Genomic DNA, 25358 nt, shown 5'->3' on the forward strand with positions numbered 1-25358 from the left:
ATTTTAAATAGAATAAAATAGATTATGTGAAACTTTACTACACTTTTAAAGGCTTTGTAGCTACCTATCTATACATATAATAAAATCGTAGAAAAGTGCTGTCTGTACATTGAAAATAAAAATAAAAAAAATAGCAGGGGTTATTGTTATGTCGATGTCGAACCCAAAAATGTAATTAACTTTTTTTTTGTCTGTTTGTCTGTTTGTCTGTTTGTCTGTTTGTCTGTTTGTCTGTTTGTCTGTTTGTCTGTTCGTCTGTGCGCGCTAATCTCAGAAACGGCTGATCCGAGTTGGATGCGGTTTACACGAATATATTGTGGGATGCTTAAATTTACATTTAGTGTTTGTTTCATGTCAATCGGTTCATAAATAAAAAAGTTATGTCAAATTAAAGAATCACGTCGAACATTCTATGCTTATACCATTAATCTCCGCAACTATTTGACGGATTTGGTTGAAATTTGGTACAGATATAGTTTAGAACCTTAGAAAGGACATATGTACATATATTTTTATTTCAAAAATCAAAAAATAAAATAAAAATAAAAATAAAATAAAAATAAAATAAAAATAAAATAAAAATAAAATAAAAATAAAATAAAAATAAAATAAAAATAAAATAAAAATAAAAATAAAAATAAAAATAAAAATAAAAATAAAAATAAAAATAAAAATAAAAATAAAAATAAAAATAAAAATAAAAATAAAAATAAAAATAAAAATAAAAATAAAAATAAAAATAAAAATAAAAATAAAAATAAAAATAAAAATAAAAATAAAAATAAAAATAAAAATAAAAATAAAAATAAAAATAAAAATAAAAATAAAAATAAAAATAAAAATAAAAATAAAAATAAAAATAAAAATAAAAATAAAAATAAAAATAAAAATAAAAATAAAAATAAAAATAAAAATAAAAATAAAATAAAATAAAATAAAATAAAATAAAATAAAATAAAAATAAAATAAAAATAAAATAAAATAAAATAAAATAAAATAAAATAAAATAAAAATAAAATAAAATAAAAATAAAATAAAAATAAAATAAAAAAAAATAAAATAAAATAAAAATAAAATAAAAATAAAATAAAAATAAAATAAAAATAAAATAAAAATAAAATAAAAATAAAATAAAAATAAAATAAAAATAAAATAAAAATAAAATAAAAATAAAATAAAAATAAAATAAAAATAAAATAAAAATAAAATAAAAATAAAATAAAAATAAAATAAAAATAAATAAAAATAAAATAAAAAAAAAAAAAAAAAAATAAAAACATAAAAAAAAATAAAAAAAATAAAAATAAAATAAAAAAAAATAAAAAAAAAATTATTCCGGACATACAGCGCCATCTATTGTTCAATTTCGTACTTATAGTACGGAATTGAACAATGTCGGGCTGTTCCTATACTCCGTAGATAGATGGCGTTGATCGCGCAATGGTGTAATTACAATTGTTCAGTTCATGTTATTGTTTTAATTCATTGGAAATTTGTTTTTACAAAATAGTAAAAAGCAATGAAAAATATAACATAATACAACTTTTAGTACAAAGAAAACGCTCTAACGGAGTATAGATAATTCTATGTCGATCGTTACACGACTTCGGTTCATGTTATTGTTTTAATTCATCGAAAAAAGTTAACAAATAGTAAAAAGGTATGAAAAAAATTATATCAATATAATTACACTTTTAGTACAAAGAAAATGCCCGAACGGAGTATAAATAAATAATCCAAGTTGTCTTTATCCTCGATAGATGGCGTTGGGATCGAAATAGATTGCGCTATGGTTTTGTTACAATTATTTGGTTGGGTATCGGCCGAGCGCTTCGGTACTATTGTAGAAAATGTGTATTATCAGTCGTATGATTATTTGTCTGTAGTGGTCCTGCTGTTTCGTATATTCTAAATTGGTTTCGTTGTATTTGTCAATTAATAAGTTTATTTGTTGGGTTTTCCTGGTTTTCTGGTTAAACTTTTTAACGTAGGTTTAGTTTGATATCGATTATTAGTAGTTACTGTAGTTAGTTTTTTTAATAAAATTGTAAGTCTAATTTATAAATTAATTAGATTAGATTTAAGTCGTTTCTTTTAAATTATTTAGTTTAAGCTTAAGTTAGTTTTCATCTTAAGTTCGGAAAGATTATAATATTTCTTTAGTTAAAGTCCGTTTTTAAACTATTTTTTCAATGCCCTAAGTGAGTATACATCTATTAAAATCAAACGCAGAGCTCATTATGTTGATTTTTGAAGAGTTCCCTGGAATATCTTCCACATCTCATTTTTGAAAAGATCCCGCGAGATCGGGAACTCATCATCATCATCATCATCATCAGCCTATAGCTATGGGAACTATGTGGTTAAAACCAAAAATTTGCCGGAAGTCACTATTCCACGCGAACGAAGTCGCGGGCAAAAGCTAGTGTTTTAATATTACCTGTTTTTTGTTGAACAGTTCCAAGCCGCGTTGCTCCAGCGATGGCTGCTGCCACACTTCATGTGTCCATTCTGTCCGTTCGTGCAAGCGCTGAGCGTCAACGTCAGTGTGTTTACTTTGACCGCCATCGCCGTGGACAGACATCGAGCTATTATCACGCCTCTCAGGTAAATTCAATATTTATTTTTTTAACCGCATTAAATTATATATACCTTATATGTATAATTGTATATACTCGTAAATTACGTAAAATGTTTGCTATATATGTATATGACTACGACTTTCCAGAAAATTATCCTCAGCTGTGCTACTCCTACGAATTCGTCTTGAAATAATACCAACCCACTTTTTGTTCTACTCGAGAATAGAAATAACTTAAGCTCTAAATGCGACTAGAATAAAGCCATAGTCTGATTTAATAAATTCTTATCTATACCGACTTATCCCATTCAGATAAGAACATGCGTAATTTCAGAAAACTGGTTGTGTTGTATTCTGTGCGTAGATAATTGTATTGACTCTTGACATACAATAAAATAGGGACTAAATATCGTCTGGTCTTACATAATAGGATACGAACAGAACCCTATTGTTATTCATCTTAAATATTTGCTGTTAGGTTAAGCACAAAAATCCAGGCATTGTATACCCATTTCAGATCTTATCTATGACATAGGACACACTACAAATTCCAAAACAAATTAAGGTAGTATTCTCATAAAAATCTCAAGAGGGCTATTCACAAGCCTCGTATTTGTGCTTATACGAAGATTCTAAAGGCAGCTCAGCTCATGACGTCATAATTTCTTGCGAAAATGAAGGGAGAGGGTTTTGCTGGTCCATTAAGTAAATGATTCTTCGGGTAAACAATGCCCAAAAACTCAAACTGAAAGTTGTTTAGTTAGAAGCACGTAGTAAGTTTTGCTAGTCACGTTGTAATGTTTATGAACCTTTCCCAATCGATAAGACTATCTACAGCAAAGCGATATTGATGTAAATAGACTTGTCACGACCAGTTAGGTAGACAATAGCTTTATATTAACGTAGAATGGATCTTTAGTAACGCTGAATAATAGGGAAACGGTTGATAATATTTGTGCATTTAATGACGCCTCATTAAATGTAGGCGTATCAAGTTTATTCTTACGCATCATTCTAAACATTACTACTTACCTACTATTACTATAAAGATATGTTTGTGGATATTTTTTTCTAAGGGAATTCATGCCTGCTTTACTTGGCTTTAGTAAAGAATTTTAGAATATGCCTGCCTACCTATTCGTTACATAACTTTTATGAAAAAGTACCTAGGCATAGAACAACACAAGTTCTAGTACCTAAGCGTATGAAGTAGGACCTATTGTCTTGTTTGCTCCTATTTTATTTTGTTTAAGTTTACAGATATATTATGTAAATTGAACGTACTCGCGTTAAGTAAGTACCGAAACATTGTTTATTATCGCTTTTATATTTTCCTCGTGATATTCTTTCGGGTAGTTTACCGAATCATACAATTTATTGGTTTATATTGGCTTGGCAGTATGTGAAAATGCTTGGAATCTTACGCTGATATTATATTGAAAATCATGGCCAGTTTTATTAGTAGTAATTTCTTCTTTTGTGGCCTTGTATCCAAGGAATGTTAATTCGTTACTAAGGCACAGTGGTCTATTTTTAAATTACATTTATTATTTATTAACAAAAGATTTTCAACTTAAAAGAAATTAAACAATTTTATTAAATGAACTTTAAAACTTTTACTTATAGATAAATAATTGATGACAAAAGTTTTGGTGTATTATTAATTTTTAAATTTAAAATTATTAAAACTTTGTTATTTTTAATTACAGCAATTAATTATTATTATAACTCTATTCTGCCAGCGGCTTCGCCCGCGTTCGTGGGGTCGTGTTTTCGATATTATACCAAATTTCATAAAAATCCGTTCAGTAGTTTCAGCGTGATTGATCGACAAACTTCCTAACAAATAAACTTTTATTTATAATATTATTTAAATTTAAATAAGTGTGATAAAACACAAGCCATCATTATATTTTTCTCCAAAACAATCGAGCGTCCATCGGTGAGATACCGCGGCCTCACAGAAAACTGACGTGAAACAACGCTTGCGTTTTGTAAGTGAGGTTACCTGAGGCCCAATAACCTTTCTTCCCAATCCTTCCAATTACCGGTTCCCCAACAACTCTTAAATTCCTAAACCCCAAAAAGCCGGCAACGCACTTGTAACGCCACTGGTGTTTCGGGTGTCCATGGTCTACATACTATTAGGTGATCCATCTGCTCGTTTACCAGCTTATATCATAAAAAATACTTTTTACAAAAAAATAAACCGACTTCACTAAAAAAGTTAAAAATAACTTTAATTTCGGAAGTCGGTGTTTCTCGGTATTATTTGTTTGCTACACCGACTTCCGATATTAAAGTTATTTTTAACTTTTTTAGTGAAGTCGGTTTATTTTTTGTAAAAAGTATTTTATTTCACACTTTTTAGTTGCGATACTCAGTATCGCAACTAAAAAATTCGGTTAAAATTCTCTATCTCAATCACTACTTTATTTATTTGTATTGTCACAGTCACTTAATTAACTTTATTGTGATTTCTATGTGAGTATGAAGTTCCATTGGCCATTTCTGGTCTTCTTCATCAGTTCCACCTCTTTAAAGGTTACTTTTTTACTGTAAATGCTTCAATTCTAGATAAATATATCAAATCAAAATCACTATATAGTTCCCTATAATATTTGAGGAGTTCCCTCGATTTCTCTAAGATCCCATCATCAGATCCTAACTTGGTGACAATGGGACCACCTCAGAACTATCTACTTTTGAACAAAAAAGAATTTTGAAAATCCGTCGACAATTGACGGAGTATTAATTAACTTTATTGTGATTTCTATGTGAGTATGAAGTTCCATTGGCCATTTCTGGTCTTCTTCATCAGTTCCACCTCTTCAAAGGTTACTTTTTGACTGTAAATGCTTCAATTCTAGATGAATATACCAAAATCACTATATAGCTCCCTATAATATTTGAGGAGTTCCCTCGATTTCTCTAAGATCCCTTCATCAGATCCTAACTTGGTGACAATGGGACCACCTCAGAACTATCTACTTTCGAACAAAAAAAGAATTTTGAAAATCCGTCGACAATTGACGGAGTATTCGATGAACAAACATACAAAAAAAAAAAAAACATACAAACAGCCGAACATAGTACCTCCTCCTTTTTGTGAAGTCGGTAAAAAGAGGACTCATCAAGTTCTTAAAAGTAAATCAATTTCTTTAAGTCGTATAATGAACTGATTTGATACGAAAGTCAACCACGTACTTGACTGTAAGAAGATTTGTCTACAAACAAAGAACATTAATCTATCTTTTTCGAGAGCTCTACTGTACTTGTCATAACAATTTATATCTACTAAGGAGACACGAGATGTTTTTTTCAAATACTTATTTTTATATTGACTTCAGCAAAATCAAAGGCAATCAAACAATAAGAAAGTGTGTTCGTATAAAAAGGCGATTTTTTTTTCTCGTCATATGTTTTGTCTTTACAAGTCGATGTACCTAGTTCATTTTCAACAGGCCAATCTTGATGTCATTGGGGGAGGCCAATGGTCAATAGTGGAAGGTTTGTGGGTGATATGATGATAATAAAAACTAGTATGGTTCATGTTCAAGTTCGTCAACTTGAGCTGTAATTGAACCAATTTCTGAATCATTTCTTATTTACTATAAGAAATGATTCCGTTCAGTTTCCCGTAATATTTACTATAATATTTTCAGCTGTGTACTGGGTCGGATGATTTACGTAAACTCATGCAATAGGCATTCGAGTTTATTTCGTACCGCGAGATAGAATTCATTATCTATACATATAATAAAATCGTAGAAAAGTGCTGTCTGTACATTGAAAATAAAAATAAAAAAAATAGCAGGGGTTATTGTTATGTCGATGTCGAACCCAAAAATGTAATTAACTTTTTTTTTGTCTGTTTGTCTGTTTATCTGTTTGTCTGTTTGTCTGTTTGTCTGTTTGTCTGTTTGTCTGTTCGTCTGTGCGCGCTAATCTCAGAAACGGCTGATCCGAGTTGGATGCGGTTTTCACGAATATATTGTGGGATGCTTAAATTTACATTTAGTGTTTGTTTCATGTCAATCGGTTCATAAATAAAAAAGTTATGTCAAATTAAAGAATCACGTCGAACACTATTCTATGCTTATACCATTAATCTCGGCCACTATTTGACGGATTTGGTTGAAATTTGGTACAGATATAGTTTAGAACCTTAGAAAGGACATAGGATAGTTTTATTTCAAAAATCAAAAAATAAAAATAGAAATAGATCGCGCTATGGTTTCGTTACATTCATTTGGTTGGGTATCGGCCGAGCGCTTCGGTACTATCGTAGAAAAAGTGTATTATCAGTCGTATGATTATTTGTCTGTAGTGGTCCTGCTGTTTCGTATATTCTAAATAAATTGGTTTCGTTGTATTTGTCAATTAATAAGTTTATTTGTTGGGTTTTTCTGGTTTTCTGGTTAAATTATTTAACGTAGGTTTAGTTTGATATCGATTTATTAGTAGTTACTGTAGTTAGTTTTTTAATAAAATTGTAAGTCTAATTTATTTATTAATTAGATAGATTAGATTTAAGTCGTTTCTTTTAAATTATTTAGTTTAAGCTTGGTTATTATAGCATAGAGGATAGGTTGTAATATAATTTCTTTTTTAAATGTTATAAATTAGTAATTCGTAGCTTTCTTTAGTTTTAAGTTAGTTTTCATCTTAATTTCGGAAAGATTATAATATTTCTTTAGTTTAAGTCCGTTTTTAAACAATTTTTTCAATGCCCTAAGTGAGTATACATCTATTAAATTCAAACGCAGAGCTCATTATGTTGATTTTTGAAGAGTTCCCTGGAATATCTTCTACGTCTCATTTTTGAAGAGATTCCGCGAGTTTGGGAACTATGTGGTTAAAACCAAAAAGGACATCAACCACTTTGTATGGCGTTTGGGCTTGAACATGAACATGAAAATATTGTACTATTTTTTACTTTATTGAGCGGCTTACAGTACAAAGAAAACGTATAGATAAGAAACTTTGTATCAAATTAATAATTAAACATAATATATGAAAAAACTTCAACACTTTAAAATAAATCGTTTATTTGTGAAACTATTCATTTTCATAATGTTAACAAAACATTTTCTAGAAACTGAGCTGGTGGAGTTACATTTTCATGCCTTGCCCAACTTAAATACCATATCACAGACATGATATGAGCGCAGCAACCACTTACACTTACTTACTTAATGACTTACCACTTGTGTTGCGATCCATTGCAGTATAACTCGCTGCACTTCCACAAGATTAACATTGTGTCTTCTCCTGTGAGTGGTTTCAGTTCCACAATTGACACAATATATAGATTCACTAGGCAAAATCGGAAAGTCCAAGTTTACGGGGTCGTCGTCATGTAAAGCGGCTTCGTTGCCAGGGTTAACGTTTGAGCGGGTACTGAGTCCAAGAGTGAGCCGGGGTCATCGGATAGAAAATCACCAGAATCCATTTTGAATAGCACAGTCGTCAAAAATAGCCAAAATCGAAATAATATTCACAATATAATACGAAAAAGAACTGTCACAAAACTGTTGTCATGGCAGTGTCACCAATAATAACAATAATCAATTACAAAACTGTTTTTATTCTTATTTAATATTATTTATATTTACACTCCCGAATAGAAATCAAAATTCATTAAATATTATTATTAAATTGTTTGTGAACTTCTTTTTCTCAATACAGCTGTTCAAAACTCTAGCCCATTTTGGTTGATATCCTTTGCCGGAAGTCACTATTCCACGCGAACGAAGTCGCGGGCAAAAGCTAGTATTTAAATATACTTCTTCGCGCCCCATAACGGAACAGCGCAAATACATCACCAATTTATATTATCATAATGCTTGTCTGATAAGACATTGCTACCATTTTGTAATATTTTGGGCAGATTATAATCTTTTAAAGTAATATTGACTACCTCTTTTGGTTGATTTTCAAGTTAGTTAAAGACAAAAACAAGTGAATTGTGTTGCGTTTCATATAACTTGTTGTAAGTATATTTGTATTAATTTCATACAATTTACTTTTCTATTCACTCTTTGGACATTTGAGTTCCATTTGATTTGCGTAGTGGAGTTGTATAGTGTTATAAACATTGACACAACTTGGTAGCAGACTAATTAACATATTGTTGTGAATGTATTGTTATTGTTTGCTTAATAGTCTAGTTCGTCTTTTAAATCTTAGTAAGATTGTAATTTGTATGTCAAAATTCGCAGTAGTCTGCATACGTCGAGCGTTACTGAGCATTTTACTTATGTGTCATAAACAACGGCGGGCATCGGAATAACGTGGAGCAAGGTGAAGCGAGAAGCTCAAAACCGATTAAAATGAAGGACATCTGTGTACACCCTCTGACCCATTTAGGGGACATAGGACTTTAATACAAGTCATAAACAAATGTCTATCATATTAAAAAATACCAAAATCCTAGTTCATTTAATATTCTACTTTTTGCACCTTATTTCGAGAACATCATTTGTACCAAGTTAATTTCTGAGCTGAGTATACACAGAGTGTTCCACAAACCTTTTTTATTCGGCCGTAAACAAATTACTACTCTGTTCTAATTAGTTCCAAGCCAAAGTGAAATTAAGACGTCGTATGCGGGAAAATAAAAGGTTTCTTCCGTTTAACAGTACATACTATTAAGAAACCATTAATTGAAAGTTTATAAGTCTGTGTACATGAAAGTGTTGGGAACTAATGTTAGGTTTTCAACTGGCCTTTGGATAATGTTGCACTTAAATGATAATATCAAAATGGCTCTTGAAACGATTTGCACTATACGACGTACTAATTTAAATAGTAAATAAAAAAGTCACGTAATCGTTTTTGACTAGACATTAATAGATATTGATTGAGGCAATAGTGCCTAAGTATAGACTTAGGTACCTATGATAAATATATTTTGAACTCATAATATAATCGGTATAATCTACTAAAACTAAATGTTGTACTAAACAGTTAGTAAGTAATTAATTGTCCAGCCATTACCTTTGCGTTCTGCTTATCTAAAGGCTGATAAGAATAATTAAACAGTGACAATCTCAGAACTAAGTATTACGCGAATTTTAAATCTTAAATAAATTTCACGAAGCTCAAGCAAATATTTTTCCTGTATTGTTAAGACTTTAATTTGGGTTCCGACTTTTTTATAGGGTCTACTTAACATTCCAATGTCGGTAAAACGTTTTGTAGATAAATAGTAGGCACCAATTTATTCATTTACTTTAGAGAATTAAATTAGGATTAGATCCGATTTGTTTAATGGTGACTGAAAAAGATTTGTTTTTTTACTTTTATCGTTTAGTAAGTGTAGATAATTATCGAACAAGAAACAGGGACTTTGATTAACTGTTGAAACAAAATCGAGTAAAAAAAAGGATTCCAAAGGCAAAATAAAATCAGAATGTGTGGTGCTATACCCAGTCTAGGTGTACATGATAAGACTGCTAATATTTGCAGCCCGAGATATGGGCTAAAATATAATTTCCGCAAAGTGGGAATATGTAAACCTCTTTTTATATGGTATAAACCGGTAAGCGAGCAGTCTGATCACCCGATGATAAACAGTCAATACCGCCCATAGACACCCAAAACCAGAGGCGTTAAAAGTGCGTTGTCGGCTTTTTGGGGGTTAGGAATTTAGGGGTTGTAGTGGTATCGGGCACTGAGAAGACTAGACAAGGGGTTAGGAAATTAGGCATCCTCACTTACTCAACAAAACACAACGCATGTTTCACGTCGGTTTTCTGTGAGGCCGTGGTATCACTCCATTTGAACCGGCCCATTCGTGCCGTAGCATAGCTCTCCCACTAAACCTCTGTCCACTTCCTTCAGAAAATCATGATGTGATAGTAGGCTATGTAGATATTTGTACTTATTTTGATCTTTTTCTTCCAGATGATATGACATAGTTTAGATACTTTCTATCATCTTTTTAATAAAGAAATTCTTTAGCAAAGGCTTAAAAATTCTGCAGGCGACAGGCAATCTTCCTAAATACCTTTTTAATCGTGATTTAATAAAGTACATAAGTATGAAATTTGCGAGTGCTTTAACTAACATTTTTTTCCTGTATCTATGTATTTTTTTTTTTTGTAAAGGAAAGTATAACCCGTTAGTATTCTTTAACTGAATATTTCTAATGCCTTACTAATCCATGCAGGTTTTCACTAGACGTATGTGGTACTTAACCAACGTATACTAGTTAAATAAGTATTTAAATTATAGCTTAAAATAGAGAAACAGTGGATATTCTAAATCTCAACGCTACCTAGCTGCATTTACGTGGATTTACGTGTTGCTAAAAGCGTGTTTGAAACTAATTTAAATGCAAACCTGTAACAGTAGTTTTGTATGTTAATTATTTATTGAAAATACATTCGAAACGGAATCTCTAATTGTGACAAAACAGAACAGTATGTAATAAACTTTTAACGAATTTAATTAAGGTATTTGATGAATGTCACTTGAATTTGGTAAAATATCCTAACATAGTTATTTATGCAGGGAAAATCGAAATAAAATTTGCGCATCTACTTTCGAGTATGTTAAGCCTCATCATCAGCCAGGAGACGTAGACTACTTATCAGAGGGCCTGCTCTTAGACTTTCAACCTTAATTCTTACACCGTATATATACAACTTCAATAACTTAGTAATAAAATAATAACTAGAACCTTTTAGTCATTACTAGTCTTGGTTACTGGAGCAAACGCATTTTAACTTTTGTGTACATTAAACTCAAAGTAAACTAATATATAACACATAAAAAGTACCTATACAAATACGTAACTTTCCTTCGAAGGTATCTCAAGTACTTTTGATTCGATTTTCACCATCACTTGGTACATTTCTCAAGAGAGGTTTACATCGCGCCTAACACCCCATGGGGTTGTAGTAAAACGTCGATGTTTTGTAATCCAGTCATAAAATCGCTTTTAAGGCGCTTATATGGGTTGCGCTAACAAAGACATAACCTATGGGGACGAAACACATTAAAATAAATGTAAGATGGAATAAGATCCCTTAAAAGGCCTCCGGAAAAGCTTTCTCTAATAGATAGGTATTTGTGGTTCTATGTGCTGTCATGTGTACATAAGTCTTTCAGTAAACTTAAGTAGGTACCAAAAGTACCAAACTAATTAGTAATCCCATCCCATTTTCCCTATTTTGTTTTGAGTTGTACATTTTTCGTGAAAATTGGTTTAGTTTAGGTTTATTTTATTCAGTGACAGTTCTCATAATTATATAATCACGTGCCTACTGCCCATTAGATCTTTAAGCAGTAGTACAAGTACATTTCAAATACGTTAGCATTTCATAAACACTGGGAAATACAACTTATTTTTTCGGTTTTCATAAATATACTTATATCATATCTTTTGTGAATAAAAATCACATTCAAGACCATTCCTGAACCATAACTAATACAATGGTTGCCCAATGTACTTAATACTAAAGATATTACTAGAAAAGATCGATTTGTATCTCATTAACTTAAAACTCCGTCAAATAAATTACATTTGAATACTTAATGAAACATAAGAATTAGAATAAAATTTCAGATTCCAATTTCAATTAAATTCAATTGAAATACGATTACAAAATGAGTCTAGGGCCCGATTTCATCAACCTCTGCCAAATTTTAAGAAACGCTTAAGATAAAATTGGTGACATTTAACATTTTAGTTTTCACCAATCTATAAGTGACACCTAATAGTACCTATGTATGAGTAAGCGGTTAGTTTAGGTGCTACGTCACGCTAAAATATTTTAGTTAAATGATAGTTTATAGTTAACTATAATAACAGGTTACCGGGGCTCCAGCTCAAAGCAGGAGAAGGAACGGGGTGGTTTTTAGTCAGTAAGAGTCTGACACTTCCTCCCGCCTCGCCCAAGGCGGGAGAAGTCAATGGATGATTTTCCCCCCTCAAAAAAAGGGTTATAAATGTAAGGGGTGTTTGGTAAAAATGTATATAAAAAGCTTTATATATCCTAAAGAAAAGTATAAGTAAACAAAAGCAATGTTAGTCTACAATAACAAACTTACTGAAAGCAGTCACAATAACAATAAAACGACAACAACGCGACGGGTTGAAAATGTGGAATATTTGTTGTCATTGGCGGGCCAAACCGTATTCAACCGGAGCCAATAAAACTCACATTTGAATAGACAAATAGTGGGAGATAGAACGTATCAAATACATATTTCATGTAACGGGTGCTCAATATCATAGATTTTACTTCCGACCATAGTAATTGTAGGTACTATAGATAGTAAGTATAGGGTGTGCCACTAAACTCGATACCTTTTTCGCCTTCATCTATTAAATACTATTCAAAGTAGTTAGTATATTGATAGCATCGAGTACGATAGGTAGGTTCTGTTTATGATCCGAAGCTGCGGACAACGTAACAGGTTAGTTTAGATTTTAGTCAGTAAGAGTCTGACACTCCCTCTCACTTCACCCAAGGCGGGAGAAGTCATTGGAAGATTTTCCCTTTCAAAAAAAAGTTTCTGTTTATGATAAGAGTTTTTGTAACGTAGAGAGCAATTAAATCTTGTTTTGTGCGTATTTTCCATTTTTGGCACGTGCAAATGTATTTTTTTTAATATTAATTTATTATATTTGATGGGTTGACGTTCATTTATGAAATACTGCGTTAAGAATTAGACCCATAAACCTACAAATCTCAGATAAAAGCCTACGGCATTAAACCCAAAAAAAAAAAAGTATTTTTTATATTTGATGGGTTGACGTTCATCTGTGAAATAACGCTCATGTGCATAAAGAGTTAAATAAATAAATCAGTAACTTATCATTGTAATGGAGCTGACACCTAAAGACAATATTTGTACAAAAAGCGACCTAGACTTAGTCTTAGAATTGTGTCAGACACCCACGTAATTTATTTTCAAGTACTTAATAGTAGTGCGACAATCAATCAATGTCGGCTCTTCTAAAGTGTGAACCAGTATATATAAGTATATATCATCGCTAACGGTACTGTTCATTGGTCAATTAAGTGGCCAATTTGGGGAGAATTCGAGTACTAAGTGGAAGTAATTATCGTTTGGAGCTGCAACGTATAATCAAAATAGTTGTTCAGTACAATGATGAGCTTGTTAGCGTCTATTTTTATACGTAAAAGTATCGTATCCGAAATTCCTTATATTAATTATTATGTTTTTCGGCTTACTCACGTAATTATTTGACGAGGAATTTGACTAGTTTCAGGCCATGCTAGAGGCTTCCAGTAGCAGCGCAACACCGCATCGTGTGTCGCGGAATGCTGCTTATGAATATAAGCCTCTAGTATGGCTTAAAAATAGTCGAGTTCGACTCGTGAAAACATAATAATTAATTTATTAATCTCACGAAAGCTATAATAAATTATAAATATAAATTTTTTCTTAACTGAATGAAAATGAATAATTATTAAACGTATATTATACCTAGCTTATCACCTACATAAATATTTTTACCAATGAAAATCATTCAGTAGCTTAGTACAGAATTGAGATAAAGTTACCTTTTAAAAAGGAAACTCGACGAAGAGACAAATAAATCTCCTTTCTAACAATAAGGTTGACATCTCAGACGTTTTCTTCTTCATTTCACCTTTATCTCGTTCGTAACTTGCTACTTACTATTTTCTAAGAAACTTTAACTCTAGTGTAAGCTCTCAATTTTGTTAGAAACATTATTTAGTTCTACGAAAATACGTGCGGTACAAGAAATTCACATGAGTAAAATACATTTTAGGTCTTTTACGTAAATATTTGATTAAAAATCGTATACACGTGTTAGTTAAGGTATACTATTACAGCTTTTTTAAGCGGGGAAAATCATCCAATGACTTCTCTCGCCATTAGCGAGGCGAAAGGGAGTGTCAGACTCTTACTGACTAAAAACCATTCCGTTCCTACTCCTGCTTTTCGAGCCGGTAAACTCGCTAGGTAGTCCGCAGCTCCGGACTATAATATAGCTTAGCTATCAACAGATTGTTTCGAAATCATGATATTAATAAATAAGAATTTTGTTCAGCTCGACCAACGATGTAGCCTAAAAACTTGTATACAAGAATAATCAAAAACAACACCTTTTCTCGACTACCATCAGACGAGAACTACTAGAGAAATAATAGTTCTAAAAACTACTTTCAAAGAGAAATGTAGTTCCTAAAACTACGAAGGGTAAAATGAATTACGCAATGAACTTACTACGATATATCTTAAATAAACGGGTACAATAAATGTACCCTTCCTTCTCGAGATTGCTTGGTCTGTGGAGTATTTGCATATTCTGCCTTATCCATCTTATAACAATACCTGGCTGGCTCTCAGGAAATTAAGTGCATGTATATCTTACCTTCGTTAGTCAGGTAACATGTGTATTTAACTATATACTGAATAATAAATATGTACTGAATAGATATTTCGTCTGAGGCTTTTTTACAGTACAAGGCACCGACTTTTTGTCGGAACACTTTATACAATGCAAGCCATTATGGTTTGTGAATATGTATAAAACATACTTTTCTTAATCTAGGCCCCAACTGATCAATGATAGCTGTCTTGCAGTTAGGACAGAATTACGCCAATCAGGCGAAAACAGATTTTAATCCTCTCAAATAAGACTTACTATGTTATGCACAGAAATTGTTTAATGTTGATTTGCAAACTTAATGTTCTTTTTTAATCCTTGAATGTTTGTTTCAGTGCCCACACTTCAAAACGCATAGCCAAAGTCATAATAGTGGTGATATGGTTCCTAGCACTATCACTGGCAGCTCCTATGGCTATGTCTTGGGAAGTTATCATGGCTGATGAGGTGGATCCAGGTATGTCAATGAATTAAAATTATAAGCTCTATTGTTTAGAAAATTAGATCTACTTTAGAATAAAACAGAAAAATTATGGCAGGAGGCACTGTTATACCTAAAAGTCGTTTGGCAGTTTAGACAGCATTTTGCGGTAAATAAAACATGACTAAGGCAGAAAAGGGTCCAGACTTCCACGTCAGTTGTGACCGCAAAAAATACCTAGGTACCTTTTTTACGACGTGCAAGACCGTGATTCTATTTTTAGCCTTATGATGGTTATGCAATAATAACACTGTAATTTTTGTACAACAACAGTTTCACGTATATCAATCCATTTGTAACTAGTTTCCCCTATTCATGGTCTGTGTTAATTAACGAAACGAACACCCTTTCAATATTGGTTCAAGTTAAATAACGCGTGTTGTACAAAAATAAAATGTAGGCTAGTAGGCCCGGCTATTCGATTAAAACCTTCAATTAAACTCTAGTTTGTAGAGCTCTGGTTACGGCATCACTAATCAAAAGTGAAATGATTTACTTTCAATGTGTAACTCGGGAATCAATATAATTGCTGTTACGTAGAATTCTAACCAGTTAACCGTTTTCCTTTCCACGAAACTCTGGAGCAATAAACAAATTGTTTATTTTTCAATCACCTCCCAGGCTTTCTGGGCTTGTGTTGATAAGTTCATAGGAATCGTTTTCCAAAGCTTTTTGTTAAACCTGTTAAGTGATTGCCAAATAAATGTTATGGCCGAAATTAAAGGTTTTAGAGATTTCAGATAAGATCAAGTTAGTTTATATACGAACGGAATGATAAAACATCTTTGGTATTAAGTGCTATTCACCATCACGTCAGTCATATAGGTCTCCCTTAACACCGTCCAGATCGGCTGGTTGCAAGGCCGATTGCTTTAATTCAGTAAATAATTTCCACAATATAAGTTTTTAAACTGACATGGTCACTAACACTAGAATTGAAATTTGAAACGGGATATTTACCATGTGAACCAGTTCATCCGTGATCATGGCGCTTGCAACAGTGCCGAAATATCGGAAACTCATAGAAATAGAAAAACATGGTAAATATCCCGTTTCAAGTTCGAATTTCCACAATAGTTCAACAAATATGAATAGGTTGTCACAATAAACTGTTTCTTTCTTTGCAGATACTAAACATTATTACAAGAAGCCGTTCTGTGCTCCCACAGAGTTCGGTTCACATTCGCTGGCTATTTACAGATTGTTACTATACGTTTTCCAGGTGAGTTAAATCGATACTCCATGTTTATATGGTTCTTGTTTGTTTTTTTATTCCACTCGTTTCAATTTCCGTGACTTTTGTGGGAAATGTGTTCATTTATGTTGTTGAAGAAAGATTTAAATTGAGACCGTTATGATGTATTTACCGAAGGGACGGGTTGAAATGAAGAGGTTTAACTTTTCATCATTTGTACTTACTATTACTATTTATATAAAGAAAAACACTATTATTAAAAACATATCGACGGTTGAAAAGCTGATAGACCCAAGCGACATTTTTTTGCGATATTGAGTTAATATATATCATCCGCTGGAGAAAAATCACTGATTCCAAATATGTATTTAATTCAATATTGCAAAAAAATGTCGCTTAGCTCAATTAGCCTATCAACCATCGTATAGACAATCATTCAATATTTTGGATCTCGAGAGAGAGATCTCTGTTGAAACAAGGTCGCTCAAAGTCGGTTAAGGGTCTCAGCACACATATGGGATCGGAAAGGGATCGTCACCGTATCGCCTCGAGCCGTTCAGAATGGTTTGTATTAAACTCCCTACTGCAACGCACACTAATCGGAATAATAACGTAATCGCCTCGCCTCGGAACAGGCTCCGAACTTGAATTCCCGCGCTTATTCGGATCTCGCTTACGAGAGAGATCTCTGTTGAATCAAGGTTGGTCAAAATTACACAAAATGTATAAATGTCACATGCGTACTTATAATACACCTCCATGTTATTAAACAAAACGAAATTTTCAAGTTGTCATTAACTGAACAATGAAAGACAGTCAGCTTTATGACATACAGTCAGAATATCTTTCTTAACGTCTCATTAAATGTTATGATGTGAGCAAAGAAAATCATAACAAACGTACTCATTTATACGTTTTTCTTTTTATTTCTTGATCTGCATGTTTATACCCAACGCTCTGGCTTTCTGGAAACAATAAAGTAAATGAAAGGAAATAAAAAGAGGTTAAATTATTATTCATTCTTTATTGCATATTGTCATCTGTTTTATACTGCATATTTTTAACATATGGAAATTAGTGCCGTTCATGCAACATAAACTAGATGCAATAACTTCATATTAAAATATACAATGAATAAACTTCTGTTTTAATTTTAAATTGTAGTCACGTGAAAGATATTAGTCATTTATTAAAGTTCCTTAACATTAATTTTTGATTAAAGACAAAAGTTAACAGAGAATCATAACATCTAGGTATTATTCCATAATATGTATATAGGTGGTACCCTTTGATATTATTCAATAACATGCATACATACTATAATAATAATACATTTTTTATTCTCCCAATTAATGAATATCAAATAAAACAGAGCGTTTAAAATGCACAGATGAAAGACAATATAATATCATCAACGTAAAATTATTCACTGTCAGTATACTTACATATAATTTATTCATTTTTCAGTTTTAAGCATGCATATTTAATAAGTCATTGTGCAGATCGAACTATACTTAACCAGTTTATCATGGTCTCGCTTTTAATGACATTTCCGCACATTCAACGGTCAGTTAATACTGGTTTTGTATAGCTTGATATGTAGCTGTGTCTTTGCCGGCTGAAATATATGCCAGGAACGATAAAATTGAATTGCCATCAGTTCTCATCAATGTGTTTGTTTACTTTGCTTTTAGTATGTAATCCCGTTGTGTGTGATTACATTTGCGTACGCGCACATGGCCATGAAGTTGTGGGGTGCGCGCGCGCCGGGTAATGCGCAAGAGACTCGTGACGCTAACCACATGAGGAATAAAAAGAAGGTGAGTATTTTCTCTGATCTTTTCAATTGTTTTATTAAGCTACGATGGCCTACTTTTGTTGATGAGATAATATGCTTGTAAAACCTAGCTTTCCACGGAGAATTTAAAAATCCGATTTCGATTAATGTAGGAAAGTAAAGTATGTAGGTTAATGGATAAAGACTAAATAGCTCGTAACATTTTGTTATTGGACTATATCGTCGCGGGCTTTTAAATAAAGTATTACTTTTATTATAAAGAAGCCTTCGAAAAAGTAAGAGCAAGATATATTATGTAGTTAAATATAAATAACAATTGCATGACTGTAATTTATATCAAACTCCCATTACAAGCAATTTGCAACAAAGTACTGGTAGCAATTACATATTATAGAGAAACCTCGTAAATTGAACATGAAACGTTTTCAATCAGATAAGTAGACCTGGCTCATACCTGTATTAAAGCTAAAAGCAAACCTAAAAGCAGGCTAGCGTTGAACTCAGTGGGTTCAATGCTCATTGATCAATCTAGACGTTAGTGCAACGTTTTTGATATTAAATCCTTTATTGATATTAAAACAGATCGAACTGACTTTATTGTTTTTCTACTACGTGTACTGAAATAAGGTGCAATGATGAGGCTTAGAGTGCAAATAAGGCAGTTGTCCCACCAACGGCGAGTGAACGACTAACTATCGGCTATTTTCTCGCTCAAGAAACGTACAATAGATATACTTTCCGTTTAAACAAAAGAGATGCATATACAAATAGTTGATCGCTGACTGTTCACACTGCCGGCGAGTGCTCGCTTCACTTGTTTGTTTTTGTTTTCACTCGTTTCTAGTTCTAGCTCTACTCGTTACTCGTTCATCGTTGCCGGTGGGACAACTGCCATAAGGAGACGTGTTGTTTCTATGAATACCTTTAATTAAGTCTCTTATACAACTAACTTACGCTACTTATAAGGGCGAGGTGTCACGTACACTACAAAGGAATTGTATTTGGCAACTACTGAGTAAGAAAGGGTCCAGGTTCGATTTTCAGATTGGCCAAATTATTTTATTTTTCTTTTCTAAATTATTTTAGTCACAGCATGGAGTCTGAAATTATTTTCAATTTAAAAAATAATTTCGCCCAACCCGATTATACGAAAACCTTATCGTTGCTGACGACCAATGGGAGATACGTTCGCGTGCAGTTGTTCAACAAATCAACAAACCAACACACAACACCTTCCTTCAGCTTTATTTTACTAACAAATATAGAGGTAAAAATACAGTTAGAACGTCAGATCCACCAGCAGGATAAACATCAATACCAATTTACCGTGTAGATAGTGACAAATAACGACGAACGTAGAGTACCCTATTTCCTCTATTTACATTTTACAACTTCCTACCTACCTACTGGTGATATATTATCAAGTTAGATACTTTTAACTAAAAATAACTGTCTTTTCACGTAAATATACTGATACGGAGGCGGCGACGTCACCGTGTCCGCCCACGCTGCTCATGAGTAAGAGTCCCTCTGTGACTCGAAACTAGTAGAGCTTTTCTTTGTATATTTACGTGAGTAAACTGTTATTTTTAGTTATTTTAGAACGTCACACGATAGTTATTATAAAAAATAGATACTTTTCTTTTACAGTGTGGTACAGTTTAGGAGTAGAGGAATTATTTAATTTTAATAAAAATACAAATTCAAGCAGTCGCTTCTGTTAATCTAGGGGGCTCTGGTCAACGTTATACTTTTAATTCCTGAAGTGCATATTTAGAATATATTATCAATATACCATCCTCATACATTCTATATAATAAAGGGTGAACCAATCTTCCAACAGATTTATATTTCTAATATACTTCGTCCTATTTGTAAGATTTTTTCCACCTGAACTCGAGATTGACAGTCGCGGAACTACTTGATCAAAGAGGCGGTAAAAATGTATTAAAAATTGATCAAAGACATACAAGATATTATATCATAATAATTATCTATTGCTTTATAACATAAATAGTAATCAATCATCGCTATTACAATGAACTTCTTAAGGTCGGCTGATCACTTTAGCCCACCAGCCTTCCCTAAGGAGATATTAGTTACAGAAATAGCGTTCTATTTTCGTTCTAACAGATGGTTGGCCAATTTAAATCCATCTGGTGCAAATTGAATGCAATGTAATTTAATGTAAATAAACACGTTTGAACATTAGCTAGTTAAACCACTTGTTACTTTGGGATTCTAATGTAATTGCTCGCAGGGAAGGTTAGAATTTAGGTAGTATTTTTGCTTGTTCTGTCTCCTTACCTTTTATGTATCCGAATTATAGTTTTGTAAAATGTATCATGGTATTTGTTTGTGTTTTTATCATTGGTATTTGATTCTGATATAACATAATGTAATTTATGATATAATACGATAGTAAGCATTATTTTATCCGACAATCTATATACATATGAATGTGTACCAAACAAGGCATGTTTTAAACAGTTTTTTTTTTTTTTTTTTTTTTTTTTTGAGGGGGGAAAATCATCCAATGACTTTTCTCGCCTTGGGCGAGGCGAGAGGGGGTGTCAGACTCTTACTGACTAAAAACCACCCCGTTCCTTCTCCTGCCTTTCGAGCCGGAGCCCCGGTAAACCCGCTAGGTTGTCCGCAGCTCCGGATTAGGCATCAGCCCTACTGGGCCCCATCTGTGGTGGTCTGATGGCTCTTTGAGGCGCGCGCGGAACGCGACGCGCCGCACGCACGGGTCTGGTTCTGGTCGGGCGGCGAACTACCCTTGCTCGCCGTCCGCAGGCCCGCACTTACGGTGGCCGGAGATCGTCACGCGATCCCCGACGCCCGGAGTGTCTCTCGCGACGGCTGGGGCGTGAGGAGGTTCGTTCTCTCACGCGCCCCGCCTCCTCCTTAGCTAGCATGACTGCTTCGCAGAAGGAGGAGACGGCATCCCAGTCCCCCTCGCTCCGCACCATGGCTTGTACCAATGCCGGACGCGAGAGGTCGCCGTCGCCGACTACATCCCTGAGGACACGGCGGTGCTCAGCCCATGCAGGGCACAGCGCCACCGTATGTTCCACTGTGTCCTCAGGACGGTCCTCGCAGTGATGACACCCGGGCGTTTCCTCCCGCCCAATCAGAAACAGGAACCTACCGAAACTTCCATGTCCGGTAAGCACCTGCGTCAGGCGGTAGGTGAGGACGCCGTGGCGTCTCTCAAGCCACTCCTCAAAGAGGGGACTTATCGCTGCAATGACAGCGAGCCCAGCCCTCGGTTGCGACAGTCGTTGCTGCCATTCCGCCATGAGATCGCGCCGGAGCTCGTCCCGCCACGCACTAATCTGGCGCGGCAGTGGAGTTTCGCCCCGGCGACGCGCGTCGGCGCGCAAACAGAAGACGCGCGCAAGCACTTTCGCCTCCAAATCCCACGGCGGTAATCCGGCAAGGAGGTTCGCCGCCTCTCCGGAGATCGTGCGATATCCGCGGATCACCCGGATGGCCATGACCCTCTGGGACGTGAGCAGCGCCCGAGCTGGCCGCCGCATCAGGTTCGGCGCCCACACAGGGGCGCCGTAGAGGGCCATGGACCGCACGATCCCCGCGTACAACCTCCGGCAGGAGGCATTTGCCCCCCGAGGTTGGGCAGGAGCCGCTTAAGCGCAGCCCCCGTCCGTTCCAACTTAGGAGCCAAACGTCGGAAGTGCTCCACGAAGTTCCATCGACTGTCGAGGACGAGTCCTAGGTACTTCATCGTCGTCTCGACGCCGATGGTAACCCCTCCTGCCGTTATTTGGGACCCATCCGGAGGTGGCGCGTTCCCGCGGCCATGAAAGCACATGGCCTCGGATTTGTGGAGCGCCACCTCGAGTCCCAATTGCCGGATCCTTGCAACGACTGTCGCAACCGCTCTCGCCATTAAATTGGCCGCCGCCTGGTGCGACCTCCCGTGCGCCAGCACCAGTGTGTCGTCGGCGTAACAGACTACACTGACGCCGTTTGGGAGGTCGGTGCGCAGCACCCAGTCGTAACCGATGTTCCACAGGAGCGGCCCTAAAACCGAACCCTGTGGAACACCGCGCGACATCTCTCGCCGATTCCATTCACCTTGGTGACCGGGGTACCTGACGAACCTATCCGTCAGGTAGGCCTCGATAACACGACGGAGATAGGTAGGCACCCGGTGGTACCGGAGTGCCTCCAGAATGCAGCTCCAGGGTAGGGAATTGAATGCGTTGGCGATGTCCAGAGACACCGCCACTACGACCTTACCCCTGGACACTGCAGTCCCCGTCGTGAGGTCTCTTACGCGCATGATGGCGTCCACCGTGGAGCGCCCTCTACGGAAGCCGAACTGGCCGTCCGCGAGGTCCGGCCCAAATCCAGACAAGTGCGCGACGAGGCGGTTCGAAATTATCCTTTCGAAGACTTTTCCCACCTCGTCGAGCAGCACAATGGGCCGGTACGCGGACGGAGAGTCCGCAGGGCGCCCCGGCTTCTTCACGAGGACCAGATTTCCCGTCTTCCACTGAAGCGGGAACTGGCCCTCTCCAAGCATGCGCTGTAGAGACCTATTAATCGAGGCCCGAGAGCCTCCGAGGCCAGGACCCACGCCTTGCCATGCAGGCCATCGGGTCCTGGGGCGGTGTTCTTAGCGCCCATCCGGCGCACCGCCGCTCTCATTTCTGCCTCGGTCACCTCCGGAACGATGTCGTCGTCGTCGTCACTGTAGCCCGCATTAGGCACCGCAGGGGGCGGAGTCATGGATGGAGGGGTGAAGCCCCTCCATAGTCGAGGGAACAAGGCGCCGACCACCTCTTCCACGATCTCGGGCCGGAGACTCTGAGTCAGCGGGGGAGCCCAGGTGCGGAGCTTATCGCGCACCATCCGATAGGGGCGCCCCCATGGATCTCTGTTCAGAGTCTCCAGCATCTCCCGGCGAGCTTCCTCTTTAGCCCGCCAGATCTCCGCTTTAAGGGCGGCCTTTGCCGCCTTGTACCCCTCGTACAACTCCGCCTCTCTTACCTCCGCGTCTGGAGCGCGGATACGGAGCCTGCGGTGCCTCGTGTACCGGCGGCGCGCAGCTACGCACGCATTGCGCAGAGCAGCCAGCTCTTGCGACCACCAGTACACCTTGCGCTTGCGCTGACCTGGCCGGACCCGGGGCATCGCCACGTCACATATTCTGGACATGGCGTCCTGGAGCCATCTTGCCTCCTCGTCGATGTCGGCAGGCCTGTCCGGTGGTATCACCCAGGCCTGCACGATTGCGGCTTCCAGGAAAAGCTCCCGGTCCAACTGTCTCAGCGCCCAACGCGGGCCACATGGGGCCTGTCTGACTGGCGGGTCCGCGGACTCGGCGGAGACGTCAAACCGGATGTACCGGTGGTCTGAGAACGTCTCCACCTCCTCCATAACGCGCCAGTCAACGACACGCGGTGACAGAGCAGGGCTGGCGAATGAGATGTCCACCACCGATTCACCCTGCATCCGCACGCACGTGGGGACAGAACCCCGGTTCAGGACGACTAGGCCTGTCTCCAGAGCCCAGTCTTCCACCATCCTACCCCGAATGTCGGTAAACCGGGAACCCCAAGCCAAGTTCTTGGCATTGAAGTCCCCGAGGACAAGTACGGGGAGGGAACGGAACCCGACGACGACGGCGACCAACTCCCTCAGGGAGTTGTGGAACTCGGCGAGAGTTCGGTTCGGAGAGAAATACACGCCCACCACAGCGATCTCTCCGAACCGTGCTGCGACACAACCCCGGCCTCTTCGAGCGCTCTCGAGAGTCGGGGTACCGGCGGCGGCCGACGAGATGATAGTCACCGAGCCGTCTAGGTCCGCCACCCAGTGATCCCTGGGCGGGACGAAATACGGCTCGGAGACTACAGCGACGTTGATCGACCACTGCGCCATGCTCTGAAGCAGCAGGTCCTGAGCTGCGGCGCAATGGTTAATGTTCGCCTGGAGGAGGCGGAATGGATTCATTATTGGAAATCCATCACGACCTCCTCCCTGGCGGCACTACGGCCGGCGGTGGCCACGGCGGCGGCAGCAGTGGCGACTGCTGCGGTGGTGGCGGCGGAAGCGACGGGGGCGGCAGAGGGCCTACCCTTGCCCCTGGGTTTGGTAGGTGGGGAGCAGGCCTTGCTCCCGGCCCGGTGATTGGCCGGCTTGCCAGCCGCCGCACATGCGTCGCAGTGCAGCGGGGCGGTGCACGAGCCGGCCCTATGACCGGGCTGACCGCAGCGGAAGCAGCGGTCGCTGCGGTCAACCTCCGAGGTGCATTTAACGCTCACGTGGTGGCCCACGTGGCAGCGGTAGCACCTCAGAGGCCGGGCCTCGAGCAGCTTGACCTGCGCCGAGACCCACCCCACCAGGAGCCTTCTGCCCTCCTTAATCTTTTTGGCCGCTGTCACGGGGCAGCTTACCACCACCGTGCGCAGCCCCGAGTTGTCTGGACGGATGGTGCCTGCCTTGACCTGGTCAACAGGGCACCCTCCCGTCCTGGCGACAGCGGCCACTACCTCATACTCCGTCGCAGAGTCGTCCAGGCCCAATATTCTCAAGTCTAGGCACTTGATGGGTCTGGACACGCGGGCCTCATCCGCACCGAGGCACGTCCTGAGCCTTTCCGCTAGGGCGTCAGCGGATGAACCGCTGGCCGCGCCGGGGACCTCAAGTAGACGGGCTCCAGTCGCCGTCACCTTCATTGTGAACCCGTCAGGGGCCCCGAACTCTGCGGGAGTCACCGCCCCCTTCACTTTGGCGAGGACGTCGCCATATGTCACGCCTCTCTTGACCGCATCGGGCTGTAGCGTTATAACTACAGCCGCGGTCTTAGGGGCGAGAAGCAAGGCCGCAGCGCGCTTCTCCTTGCGCTGCTGCTGGCGCCGCTGCCGC

General features: G+C 37.6%; 1 protein-coding gene across 1 annotated transcript in view; it reads left to right on the top strand.

Annotated features, from left to right (window-relative positions):
• Positions 1-25358, top strand: part of LOC118261869 (RYamide receptor) — a 68746-nt gene that overhangs the window by 37956 nt on the left and 5432 nt on the right. The window contains exons 4-7 of the mRNA XM_035572884.2: positions 2459-2607; positions 15317-15438; positions 16590-16684; positions 18352-18477. Of these exons, the coding sequence (XP_035428777.2) occupies positions 2459-2607; positions 15317-15438; positions 16590-16684; positions 18352-18477 (492 nt within the window). The remainder of the gene's footprint in view (positions 1-2458; positions 2608-15316; positions 15439-16589; positions 16685-18351; positions 18478-25358) is intronic.

This window comes from Spodoptera frugiperda, chromosome 20 (assembly GCF_023101765.2).
Source record: "Spodoptera frugiperda isolate SF20-4 chromosome 20, AGI-APGP_CSIRO_Sfru_2.0, whole genome shotgun sequence".
NCBI classification, from domain to species: Eukaryota; Metazoa; Arthropoda; class Insecta; order Lepidoptera; family Noctuidae; genus Spodoptera; species Spodoptera frugiperda.